The following is a 14360-nucleotide window of genomic DNA, read 5'->3' as shown; positions in this document are numbered from 1 at the left end:
CAGGCTATGTCCTACATGGGGTTCACTGTCTTAATCCCCATTTTCTAGATGAGGTAACTGAGGTCCAGAGAAGTGAATTGATTTGCCCAAGATCACACAGCAGCAGCAAGGTATTATTATTTATTAATAATAAACTAGACTGTAAGCCCATTGGGAGCAGGGATCGTCTCTCTTTATTGCTGAGTTGTACTTTCCAAGCGCTTAATATAGTGCTTTGCACACAGTAAGCCCTCAGTGAGTACGATTGAATGAACAATAGAATATTAATTATGTTTAGTAATTGTTACAATAATAAATACTGTTGATTGATGGATTGATCCCTAGCAGAACCCCATCCAGTAGCTGTAGGAAGTTTGGGCACCCTTACTGTCTCTTTCCAGCTAAACTCAATCTTCCTTTTGCCTCTAGAGGCTTTTCTGGGAAGCAAACTTGATTTTTCAAAAATGATCTCACAAATTTGGTCCTTGGGCAGGTGAAGTCTACTCTACCTGATGACCCAGCCTTCCTGAGGCGATAGCTGTGGAAGCTGAGCAAGTCCCACAGAAGTCATACATTTTAAAGCACTGAGCTTTTTCTCCCAAAATATATCAAGCTTCCCCTTAACCACTGAGCCAGAAGCGGGGTTGTAATGGGGAAGGATGTCAAATTAGCATTCTGGGACCCTCCTCCTCTTCCTGCCTACCTCTTTGTGGTGGTAGAGACTCCTCCTCCTTCTCCTTGAGCTCCAATCAGTACTGTGGAGGAAGATTATAAACTGTTTAGCCTGCAAGTCATCTGTAGTTTTCAGGTCTCCCCTTCTGGTTCCTTTGGGTCCCCCCGATACCCATAGTCCGATGTTCCCTTCCCTGTCAAATCCCTGGGAGGAGGAAGGCCCCCAGCATATACAAGAATGGGTTCTCATTCTGCCTCCAGTCTACCCTTCTCCTCTGGCCCCAGCTTCCCCTCCCCCACAAAGAACACCGTGTCTCTTCAGAGAACAGAAAGGCCACATCCCTCCAGAAACCGACTGTTTTGTCACCAAAATCAAGAATTTCAAATTCCACAAGCAAACATTTGCTTGGAACAGGGGTCAGTAGAGGGGCAAAAATGCCAGGAGTGGAAGAGACATCGAAAGAAAAATCCATGTCTTAACCATCTGATGGCATTATAAGTTCTTCCACTAGATAGTGAGCTCCTTCAAGGCAGGGATCATGTCCACCAACTCTATCGTATTGTACTCTCTCAAGCACTCAGTACATCATCAATGGCAATTACTGAGTGCTTATTTTGTGCAGAGCCCTGTACTAAGTGCTTGGAGAGTACAGTACAACAGAGCTGGAGGCACGTTCCCTGCCCACAGTGAGCTTACAACCTAGAGGGGTGCCCTGCATGCAGTAAACACTCAATAAATACCATTGATTGATCGGCATTGGAAATTTGAAATGAAAAGTTAAAAAAAAAAATGGAACATCTCTTTGACAAGAGCATCCCTCAGTGAGACAGACAATAAATAGATGGGGGTAAGTTTTTGATGCCACCAGAAATTTGTATTCTACAATTACTTGTCTGCATTCCCTAAGGAGAGTGAAAGGGCTACATTTTCTGGAGTGAATTATGCTGAGACCTCACCTCTGCATTGGCCTGGTTCAGCCCCCGGCCCTAAGCGAGGAGGGGGAAGCCCTTCTCCCTCCCTTCTATGGAGGTGTCCGTCAGCCCCTGAGCCTAACTGTAGGGAAAGGAGATTTCACCCAGCTGTAGGTCAGCCCTTGTTCTGGTAAGGCTCCAGCTCCCTCGAACCTTTTTTTAATGTTATTTGTTAAGTGCTTACTATGTACCAGGCATTGTACTAAGCGCTGGAGTAGATACCAGCTAGTCAAGTTGGACACAGTCCCTGTTCCTCCCGGGGCTCACAGTCTTAATCCCCATTTTACAGATGAGGAAACTGAGGCCCAAAGAAGTCAAGTGACTTGCCCAGGTCCCATAGCAGACATGTGGTGGAGTCGGGATTAGAACCCAGGACCTTCTGACTCCCAGACTCGGGCTCTGTTCACTAGACCATACTGCTTCTACCTGTTTTATGATGGGGCAGTTCTGCCTGTTCCTGCTTGGGAATCAGGGCCCACACTTGGGGGAGCAGCTGGAAAGGTGGACAGCAGATTTTAGTTACCAGAAGCAGAAGGAAACCCCCGCCCACCACTCATGCCCCACGATCTGGAAACACTGCTGAAAATGCCAGATCACTTTCCTATTTAATTTTTGGGAGCCAAACACATTTCCTTGCTGGTCAGTTGACCCCAACAGAATTCTCCTTAGAATCCCTGGCTCGGAAAGAGAAGGTCTCCCGGTAACCAAAGAAAGGACTCTGGCTGCTCAGAGGAACTAACATCAGTCACCATGTCTATAAGCTCATCTCTAGACTGTAAACTCATCTCTAGATTTTAAAGTCATCTGTAAGCTGACTGTGGGCAGGGAACGTGTCTACCAACTCTATTATATTGTACTCTCCCAAGCACCAAGTACAGTACTCTGCACACAGCGCTCAATAAATACAATCGATCGATCGATTGATTGTATTTCCTGAAGATCTTGGTGTGCCTAAAATTCCTCATGATCTTCCTTGGGCATTATCATACTAAATGCAGAGGGTCTTCTGGAGCTAACGTTCAGGAAATCTGTGGTACCCAGGAAGCAAATTTAAAACAGCACGAGGGACTGCAGAAAGCAAGGACAATAGCACCTTCTGGGGTGCTTTCCACATTCATCCAGCGTGGAAAGGATGGTCAGTTTGCCTCGGTCTCTTCGGCCGCTCCCACTCATGTATAAAACTCTCGCCATCAATGGCGTCATCTTTGAACCAGAAGGACAGCTATATATAGCCTAGGGAACACTAGAGCCCTGTGCTCCAACCTAATGTGAAGACTGATTCTCCACTCGCAGTTCTCTGACAGCCCATGATCACTTCATGGAGGAGAGAATTGGGTAAATACAAGCATTTTAAAGAGCCAAAGTACCTATTAAGTATGAAAACGTGAAAAATTGTCATTCTGCTGCACCCTTATAGTTGAATCTTTATCATTCACTTGCTACTGTCTAATCAAATGACTGTAAAGTAAAAGGTAATATTTGGCCTGCTAAATAACCATTGATTTGAAGTACAACCTCACACTCAATTTGTAAAAATGCTTTAGTCTAATATTGCTGTAGAGCAGAAGACTAGAAAATGTTGGAGTATTCTTTCCTCATTAGAGCTGAACAAGAAATAAATATAATTCAGAAATGGAAAAGTAAGAAATTTGAAGAAATTGCAGCCTAGATTTTGAAGTGCCCCCTCTAAACAAAAGGTTTATAATAATTTTGAGGGTTGATAAAAACTTGGGGAGCATCAACGTGTTCCCAACAATAAAAGGTGAAAATGGGATGTAAAAGACATCAGGTTACCCAAGAAACTGCAACCGAATTAGTTTTCGGTGCTTTTCAGTATTTCAGTATCTCTAGACTGTAAGCTTGTTGTGGACAGGGAATGTTTCCACCAACTCTGTTGTACTGTCCTTTCCCAAGTGCTTAGCGCAGTTCTTTCCACAGAGTAAGTGATCAATTGATTGATTGATTGATCGATTGACTCCAGGACTAACCCTCACCTTCCCCACTCCCAGAAGCCGGTTGTTTGGTTGGGTGCCAGCTGTGCCCCTACCTGCTAGAGTGACCCCTTTCCTATTGTTGGCTGGAGCAATTAGTCCATCAAATCTTAGCCAATTCCATCGTGTATTTAGACTAGTGCCAGTGCAACTAGTTTTCTGATTTCTTGAATGTTACATGGTTCTCGTACTCTAAAATCAATCAATCAATAACTGTTATTTTATCTAGCATTTATGGGATGCAGAGCACTTGGAGAGTTCAGTACAACAGAGTTGGTTGACACATTCCCTGCCCAGTTAGTCAGTGGTGTTCACTGAGTGTTTCCTTTTAGTGGAGCGCTGAACTACGCACTCAGGACAGAGCGATCCCTGCCTGCTAGGAGCTTACAGTCTAGAGAGGAAGACAGTCTTCTGTTTGAGCCTAATCACAGTCCCCCAGCCCACAAAACACGAGAGAAGATATTCAAGTATGAAGGCTTTGAGCAAAGATGGCTTTAACTTGCACATCTAGAGGCAGTTTTATAAATTAAAATATGATTGTAGACAATTGTACTGTACTCTTACAAGCACTTAGTACAGTGCTCTGCACATGGTAAGTCCTCAATAAATACCAGTAACTGATGGATTGATTATAGAGTATAAGGACCATGTAACATTCATTAAATCACAAAACTAGTTGCAGCAGCACTATTCTGAATACACAGTGGAATTGGCTAAGATTTGAAAAAGATACAAATACAGGTAATATTGTACACTCCTCAGTGGCAGGCACTTGATACACACACACACACACACACACACACACACACACACACACACATTTCTATATGACTGTGTGTCTATATTTGTAGGCTCAGTGGCAAAAGTGCCAGAGGTCAAGGTTTCTAATCCCAGCTCTGCCACTTGTCAGCTGTGTGACTTTGGGCAAGTCACTTAACTTCTCTGGGCCTCAGTTACCTCATCTGTAAAATGGGGATTAAGACTGTGAGCCCCACGTGGGACAACCTGATCACCTTGTATCCCCCCACCTCAGCACTTAGAATAGTGCTTCACACATAGTAAGTGTTTAACAAATGCCATTATTATCATTATTATTATTATGTAGTGACTGTCCTCTTCTTCCCCATTAACAACATTTATTAAACTTTTTTGGGGTGCTTGAGGGACACACTGAACTCTCAGATAAAATATTAATAATACTAGTAGTATTTGTTAAGCGCTTACCACATGTCAAGTACTGTTGTAAGTGCTGGGGTAAATACAAGCTTATCAGGTTGGACACAGCCCCTATCGCTCATGAGGCTCACAGTCTTAATCCCCATTTTCAGATGAGGGAACTGACGCCCAGAGAAGCGAAGTGACTTACCCAAGGTCACACAGCAGACAAGAGGAGGAGCTGGGATTAGAACCCAGGTCCTCTGATTCCCAGGCCTGTGCTCTCTCCACTAGGCCCTGCTATTTCTTGATATGTTCTTAAGGAGATTACAGGCAAATATAAAAGACAAGCCAAAACAGATAGCTGAGTATAAAACAAGTAAAAGACGGTGAAAGTAGGCATACATACTAAACACAGGTAGATAAATAAGTGCATTGCAGGAACAACAAATATGTAGGGGTTTTTTTATGGTATGAGGTATATGGTTAATCGTTGACATTGTGTCAGACAATTTCCTAAATGCTGGGGTAGATACACGTTATTTAAATTGGGGACCGTCCCTGTCCACATGCGGCTCACAGTCTTTATCCCCATTTTACAGATGAGGTAACTGAGGTCCAGAGAAGTGAAGGGACTTGCCCAAAGTAACACAGCAGACAAATGACAGAGCCAGGATTAAGAACCCAGGTCCTTCTGACTCCTAGGCCCAAGCTCTATCCACTAGGTCATGCTGCTTCTTAGATATTCTAGGTCCTTTCTTTTCTTGAATCACGTCTATTTAATAATAATAATAATAATAATGGCATTTATTAAGCACTTACTATGTGCAAAGCACTGTTCTAAGCGCTGGGGAGGTTACAAGGTGATCAGGTTGTCCCACTTGGGGCTCACAGTCATAATCCCCATTTTACAGATGAGGGAACTGAGGCACAGAGAAGTGAAGTGACTTGACAGCTGAGAAGTGGCAGAGCTGGGATTTGAACCCACAACATCTAACTCCAAAGCCCATGCTCTTTTCCACTGAGCCACACTACTTCCCATTTAAATTGAGAACCTTAATGGCACATTCAATATCCTGAATGTAATTGGATGTGTAATCCTGGACACAGACACAGTTCCTAATGTGGCAAAAGGAAAAGGTAATTTTGACAAATCAGCATAACTCGAAGCCATTTTGTTCCATAATTTCACAAGGTTACTTTGTTCCAAGTTCAGAACTGTGCCCTGTTTGGCACTTGCGTTCATCAAATGAAGAAAGTTGCTCCCTTGGGGATCTAATGAAGAAAACCAGAGAAACCAGAAGTAAACAGAGCAAAGGTTTAAATGGATAATGGTACAAATGTGTAAGGCAGGTCACCATCTATGATTATTCTTGAGCTGAGAATAAAGAACAAAAGAGCCCCTAGAAACAGTGAAGCAAACTCTTTCTCCCTCTTGCCCCTGGGAGGAGGTGGGGAAGGGCAGTACAGACTCTAGGCTGTAAACTGATCCTGTGGACTGTAAACTCTTTGTGGGCAGGGATAGTGTCTCCCAAATCTCTTGGACTCTCCCAAATGCTCAATCCAAGGATCGTCAAACAGTAAGCACACAATAGATTCCATTGATTGGCTGATTGGCTCTTAGAGAAGCACCGTAGCACAGGGGAAAGAGCCCTGGCTTTGGAGTCAGAGGTCATGGGTTCAAATCCCGGCTCTGCCAATTGTCAACTGTGTGACTTTGGGCAAGTCACTTAACTTCTCTATGCCTCAGTTACCTCATCTGTAAAATGGGGAATAAGACTGTGAGCCCCCCGTGGGAGAACCTGATCACCTTGTAACCTCCCCAGCGTTTAGAACGGTGCTTTGCGCATATTAAGCATTTAATAAATGCCATTATTATTATTATTATTATTATTGATTCAGTGACACTAGCCACAGACCGTTGGCCTAGTCGAAAGAGCATGGGCTTGGGAGTCAAAAATTTCTGGGATCTAATCCCAGCTCTGCACCCAGCGCTTAGAACAGTGCTTTGCACGTAGTAAGCGCTTAACAAATACCATCATTATTATTTTTATTACTTGTCTGGTGTCTGACCTTGGGTAAGTCACTTCATTTTTCTGGGCCTCAGTTATCTCATCTGTAAAATGGGGATTAAAACTGTGCGCTCCATGCGGGACACAGACTGTGTCCAACCTGATTACCTTGTATCTACCCCAGCGCTTAGAACAGTGCCTGGCACATCGATGAACTAATACCAACAACAACATTATATCAGACATTTGGGAGAGCACAGTAGGGTTAGTACACACAATCTCTGACCTCGAGGAGTTTACAATCTGGGTAGAACGGGCAGCTCCATCAGTGCATTCATTTTTAGGGCAATCCAAGGTTGTCATTTCAATACCCAAATTTCCCTTTCATCTGTGACTGAGTTCTCAAGGTGAAAACACCGTACGTCCCTCAGTCTGGGCCCAGTTGCCACAGTGCCAAATTTTTGCCCGCAACTTCCAGCAACAGAATCTGGAATAGGGAGCGCTTCAGGAAATTCGAGTTTGCAGTTGCTCTCAGCTCTTCTGGGGGCGAGGAAATGCAGGGAAGGAATACGGGGAGGCTGCTTGAGAAACAGCGTGTCTTAGCGGGTAGAGCATGGGCCTGGGAGTGGGTTCTAATCCCAGCTCTCCACTTGTCTGCTGTGTAACCTCAGGCAACTCGCTTCACTTCTCTGGGCTTCAGTTCCCTCATCTGTAAAATGGAGATTAAAACTGTGAGCCTTATGTCGGACAGGAACTGTATCCAACCTGATTGGCTTGTATCTATGCCAGCGCTTAGTTCAGTTCATGGCATGTAGTAAGAGCTTAACAAATACCACAGTTATTATTATTATCAGTATCATGATGATGATTATTATTATGGAGCTGAGTGAATGGGCCGAAAAATGGCAGGTGAGCTTCGGTGGGAGCCAAGGCCAGGAAGCTCCCCTGGAGAAAAGTAATGCAAACTACAATTGCAGGATGGTGGGCTCAGTGCCATCTGCCACGACTCAGGAATGAGATCTTGGAGCTGTTGTTGACTCTCTTTTTAAATCGCTATTGCAGTGTGTGGCAGCAAGCCAAAGGCCAGTCTAATATGGGACCTGATCAGTTAGGGCACTGAAAACCAAACAAAAAGTAGAATTTTGCCACAGTGTAAATCCCATGGCACCCCAGCCCCTGGATTATTTGGTGGCATGCTTTGTCCAGCTTGAAATCATCATCATCATCATCATCAATCATATTTATTGAGCACTTACTATGTGCAGAGCACTGTACTAAGCGCTTGGGAAGTACAAATTGGCAACATATAGAGACAGTCCCTACCCAACAGTGGGCTCACAGTCTAAAAGGGGGAGACAGAGAACAAAACCAAACATACTAACAAAATAAAATAAATAGGATAGATATGTACAAGTAAAATAAATAAATAAATAGAGTAATAAATATGTACAAACATATATACAATGTTTATATTGTATATAAATCGTACCGGGATGGTACCGGGATGGCCCACCCAGGTGAGCGGGGATGGGATGGCCCCCTGAGGTGAGTCGGGGTGGGATGGCCTACGGCGGTGGGCGGGGAAATGGAAAAAAGCTTCCTTTTGAGTACAGACTGAAAAAAATGGACAGTTCAGCCTGGGAAAACATAACTGAAGTTACCAGAATTGCAAGGAGAGGAGTGTGACTAGGATGAATTACTATAAATTATTTATTTATATCAATGTCTCCCCTCTAGACTGTAAGCTCCTTGTGGACAGGAAAGAGGAGCAGCATAGTGTAGTGGAGGGAGCACAGGACTGGGAGTCAGAAGGTCATAGGTTTATTCCCTGTTCCACCACTTGCCTGCTGTGTGACCTGAGGCAAGTCACTTAACTTCTCTGTACCTCAGTTACCTCACCTGTAAAAAATGGGGATTGAGAGTATAAACCCAATGTGGGGACAGGGACTGTGTTCAACCTGATTAACTTGTATCTACCCCAGTGTTTGGCACAGAGTAAGTGCTTAACAAGTACCATAATAATAATAATAATAATGGCATTTATTGAGCACGTACTATGTGCAAAACACTGTTCTAAGCACTGGAGAGGTTACAAGGTGATCAGGTTGTCCCACGGGGGGCTCACAGTCTTAATCCCCATTTACGGATGAGGTAATTGAGGCCCAGAGAAGTTAAGTGACTTGCCCAAAGTCACACAGCTGACAAATGGAGCTGGGATTTGACCTCCGACTCCTAAACCCACATTCTTTCCACTGAGCCACACTGCTTCTCATACCATTATTATTATTATTATGCCTACCCACTCTATTATATTTTATGCCCCCAAGCGCTTAGTACAGTAATCTACACACAGTAAACACTCAATATATACGATCGATTGACTGATTAGTTGATATCTCACGTGGATGAAAGTGTTTCAAGGGAAGCTCCGCTCACTCTCTCTTCCACCTCAGAAACAAGCGGAAGCCAAAGTAAGTGGATGGGATGTACCAGTCACCCTCACCCAAGCTAGGGCAGGCTTCTTGGCTCCCGAGCCAGGACCAAACAGGGAAATTCAAACCCAGTCCATTCCACTTTCCCCTGCAGCAGGCTTGAGCTGGCACTGGCTAGCCATCCATGCCAAAAAATTGAGGCGGTGAGCCCCACGTGGGACAGGGACTGTGTCCGACCTGATTATCTTGGACTTACCCCGGTGCTTAGTACAGTTCTTGGAACACAGTAACCGCTTAACAAATACCATTAAAAAAAACGATGACACTAAAGTGGAAAGCTACAAATAGGAGGATTGTCTAAAGAGAGAAGTACTACTTGCTATGTGCCAATAATAATAATATCTAATTATACATCATCATCATCATCAATCGTATTTATTGAGCACTTACTATGTGCAGAGCACTGTACTAAGCGCTTGGGAAGCACAAATTGGCAACATATACAGTCCCTACCCAACAGTGGGCTTACAGTCTAAAAGGGGGAGACAATTACATATGTAATTAGATATTATTATTATTATTGTATTTGTTAAGTGCTTACTATGTGCCAGGCAATGTACTAAGCTCTGGGGTGTAGACAAGCAAATCAGGTTGGACACAGTCCCTTGTCCCACATTGGGCTCACCGCCTCAATTCCCGTTTTACAAATGAGGTAACTGAAACAACGAGAAGTTAAGTGACCTGGCCAAGGTCACAAAGCAGGCAAGTGGCAGAGCCAGCATTAGAACCCATAGCCTTCTGATTCACAGACCCACGCTCTATCCACTATGCCATGCTGCTTCTGTACTAAGCGCTGGGGTAAATACCAGCTAATTGGGTCCCATTGTGGGGGCTCACATTCTCAGTAGGAGGGAGCACAGGTATTGAATTCCCATTTAGCAGATGAGGGAACTGAGGCACAGGGAAGTTAGGCGACCTGCCCAAGGTCACACAGGGGGTAAGTGGCAGAGCCAGGATTAGAACCCAGATCCCCTGACTCCCGGGCCGGTGTTTGTCCCACTAGGCCACGCTGCTTCCCTTAGATGCCATCGATACTTAGGTCTGTTCAAATCACCCCTCCATCTGTCTTCGATTCCACCCTTCATTTCATAGCAGTCAGGGCAGTTCTCTTGGTCAGTTCGTCTTTCACCTTGGCCAACTGGAAACAGGGTGTTTCCCCCAGCAGCACAGTTCTTTGGAATTCATTTCACCCTTGGCTCTGCCGAGAAGCTCGCTTGCTGACCCACTGAGTATGATGCAAGAGCTTAGAGTGCAGCCTGCAGTAGCTGCAGCTCTTTTAAGTGACTTGTCTCTTGGCTTTCTTCTGCTAGAATCTATGTTTTGTACTTTAAATTTAAGGTTAAATGCACCCAGAGTCCCCAGAGATCTGGTAAATTTCATGACAGAAGTCAATCAGTCCATCGAGTAGCAATATTGATTGGGTGGGTGTTGAGCTACAGGAGAGCTCAAGGTGATGGTGTATTTGACTCCTCTCTTTCACTCTTTCCTAGTGGATATCCAAGACCATGGTTTCAGCATGACTTCCAGTCGTGGTGGCAGAATGAAGTCATTTGTAACCTCTAATATGTTGGGTTTTTTTTTTATAAGAACCTGGATTCTAATCTCAGCTCCACTGATCACCTGCTTTGGGACCTTGGACAAGTCACTTAACTTCTCAGTGCCTCAGTTGCCTCATCTGTAAATGGGGATTGAATACCTGTCCTCCCTCCTTCTTGGACTGTGAGCCCCGTAGGGGACAGGGACTGTGTCCCACCTGATTTACTTAAATCTACCCCTGGCCCTTGATACGGTGCTTGACACATAGTAAGCGCTGAAGAAATATCATAAATAAAGAAGTCATCTGTAGTCTTTAATATGTTTGATTTACTTTACTATTTCCCCTATCCCTGATAATAACAATAATAATAATGGCATTTATTAAGCGCTTACTATGTGCAAAGCACTGTCCTAAGCGCTGGGGAGGTAATAAGGTGATCAGGTTGTCCCACGGGGGAAGGAGGGGCTCACCACAGTCTTAATCCCCATTTTACAGATGAAGTAACTGAGGCACAGAGAATCAATCAATCAATCGTATTTATTGAGCGCTTACTTTGTGCAGAGCACTTTACTAAGCGCTTGGGAAGTACAAGTTGGCAACAAACAGAGACAGTCCCTACCCAACAGTGGGCTCACAGTCTAGAAGGGGGAGACAGACAACAAAACCAAACATACTAACAAAATAAAATAAATAGAATAGAGAGAAGTTAAGTGACTTGCCCAAAGTCACACAGCTGACAATTGGTGGAGTCGGGATTTGAACCCATGACCTCTGACTCTAAAGCCCCTGCTCTTTCCACTGAGCCACGTTGCTTCTCTAATCTAATTTATCTATTCTAATGTCTGCTTGTCACTATAGACTGAAAGCGCCTGGAGGGCAGGGATCACGTCTACCAACTCTGTTGTAGTACTCTCCCAAGTGCTTAGCACAGTACCCTGTGCATGGTAAGCACTCAATAAATATGATTGATCTACCCACTGATTAATTTATGTATTGCTTATGCTCACCCAAAGGCACCTAGAGTGGAGGATAGATGCATCCTTGGCAGCCTGCCCTGGTACCCACCAACTCCTCTAGACTGTAAGCTCGTTGTGGGAAGGGAATGTGTCTGTTTATTGTTATGTTGTACTCTCCCAAGTGCTTAGTACAGGGCTCTGCATACAGTAAGCGCTCAATAAATACAACTGACTGAGAGACTGACTCCTGATCCACAGTAAACCACCACCACATTGATTTGAATCCTCCAGTGGCTACCATCTTCCCATGCCCTTCCCTGGGTGACAAGTGACATAAAGTGGTAATGAGCCAGCTAGAAAAATTCAATAGAGACATTGGTTTGAATTTATTACATGGTTATAAAATTCCATGCATATGTACACAAATAAAGCAATAATCTTATGTAGACAGATATTTGTTCCATAACTTTTCATCTGGCTGCAATGTTATTTTCCAAATGGAACTAATGGAGTTTAGTTCAGTGCTTTGCACACATCAAGTGCTCAATATGTACTCTCAATTGACTGATAGAAAATAATAATAATAATAGCACTGGTTAATCACTATTTGTCAAGCATTTTACTAAGCTCTTGAGGTAGATAAAAGATAATCAAGTCCTTGAATTGGAAAAGTGAGGATTACTTAATTATCCCAGGAAGGATTACTTGATTTATTGATAGAAAATAATAGTAACAATTGCGGCATTTTTAAAATTGGTATTTGTTAAGCACTTACTCTGTTCCAGGCACTGTACTAAGCACCGATTGTTAAGCCCTTACCATATGCCAAGCACTCTACTAACTGCTGGGGAAGATATAAGAAAATCAGGTGCTTGAATTGGTAAAGCAAGGATAAATGACTTACCCCAGGAGGTATCATTTGTTTTCCTTTCCCACCTATGACAAGCTGGAGGGATATTGTGGTTGCTTTCCTTTTGCCTTGTTTTGCTCTTGCTTTTGAGTTCATTTGGGCCAGGTGCCCATCACGATTAACTATGTTAAGGTGCCTGCAGACATAGTTACCTGAAACAATTAAAATGTGTATTATTCTTGCTGGGGTTTTTTTTTAGCATCATTGCAATTTATTTTTATGGATGTAACCTGACTGCTTTAATTATGGGTGATGTGTGGGGGTTTTGTCATGAATCTTAGAAAAAAAAAACCCGACTCATTTTAGTAGAGCTATGCTTACTGAAAACACTTCCGAAGTATTTGGGGCAAGAATGTAAAACAATACTCTAGTTACAGCTAGGCACAGCATCTAGAAGCCTCTAAGTTTTCAGGTGGGAGATCTCAAAGTGGGGGGCCTTGACCATAAGTGAAAATGAAAGTTATTTTACCTATCCACGGACCTTAATTCCTTGACTCACAAAACTACATCAGAATGAAAATAGCAACAATTAGCAGTAAATTTGTAGAGGTGGCTTTAGCAGCATTTGTTTGCCACATGCATGACTCTGGCAAATAACGGTTTTCAAAAAAGATGGAGAACCAACTAGAGGTATCTTAATGCTGCGTTCAACATCAAGGCTGTGCTTGATATCGTTTGCTACGTGGGAAGGCTTAGTCCCTGCCCCCTTCCTTCTTTCTCATTTCCCTTTCGTGTCTTTCCAACACACAGTGGTTCCATTCCTTCCTCTTAGTAACAGCATTTTCGACTTTCTGCTGCTCTTACCTCTCTTCTGACCCAGTTTCTCGATCCAGTCTTTGTCCAGTAATTTTGACCTTCTAGTTTTCCTATCCTCTTATTCTCGCCCTACTGTTCTCTCTGCACTGGTCTGACTTGCAAATCCATGACTAGATTGCCTGTCTCTTTCCCGGTGCCCCCATTAGTGGCCTTTGTGTGACGTTGTCCTTTTCCTTTTGACTCTTTTCTTTTTTTCTCTTTTCACCCTTACCCTCTAATCCTGTTATCTAAAATGGACAAAGAAGAGATTTCGGACTGCAGCCTGAGCTCCGAAGTCCCCTTCTGAATTTCAGAGGCGAAAAATCATTTTACAAAAGTACTGTTTAGGTGCTGATTTCACTTTTTCTACAGACACATCAAAAAGGGCTTCTCCCTCCTAAGGAGCACAAAGGATGACTTTCTTTTTTTTTTTTTTTATTCAGAGGGATGGAGATAGAGTAAGTGATTGTCCCCAAATCGAGGTAAATTATATGTCCCAGAATCTCATTCCATACCCCAAATTCAACATGCCCCATTCCCCTTGAATCCCTGCAGTGGACGAAGAAGAATTTTTGTTTCCTATTACTACTGCAACCGTGGACATGATGAAACAGAAAGTTATTGTGCAGAGCATTGTCCCCTGCTGCATTCTTCTGTGAAGAGAAAGTTGGTCCAAAATAACTAATGGGGTTGATGAAATAGCCAGCTGAATAAAGAAGTACTTATTCTTCCTTAAAGTATTCTAACTAACATACAGTGAAAAGGGGATCCTGTTGTGAACATGCTCTATTACAGCTGAGGCTGCATTTTAGATTAAGTATAGCACAGTTAAAAAATATAATGCTACAGTATACCATATGGCTTATATGAGAATTAATATTTATGCACT

General features: G+C 43.4%; 1 protein-coding gene across 1 annotated transcript in view; it reads right to left on the bottom strand.

The window, feature by feature from the left end:
- The window catches only part of C18H1orf185 (chromosome 18 C1orf185 homolog), a 66296-nt gene extending 53524 nt beyond the window's left edge, over positions 1-12772 (bottom strand). The window contains 2 exon segments of the mRNA XM_038760322.1: positions 12671-12742; positions 12745-12772. Coding sequence (XP_038616250.1) covers positions 12671-12742; positions 12745-12772 — 100 coding nt within the window.
- Between the last annotated feature and the right edge of the window lie 1588 nt (positions 12773-14360).

The sequence above is a fragment of the Tachyglossus aculeatus genome, chromosome 18 (assembly GCF_015852505.1).
Source record: "Tachyglossus aculeatus isolate mTacAcu1 chromosome 18, mTacAcu1.pri, whole genome shotgun sequence".
NCBI classification, from domain to species: Eukaryota; Metazoa; Chordata; class Mammalia; order Monotremata; family Tachyglossidae; genus Tachyglossus; species Tachyglossus aculeatus.
Note: the sequence above shows the minus strand (reverse complement) of the source record. Positions and strands in the feature narration are given on the sequence as shown.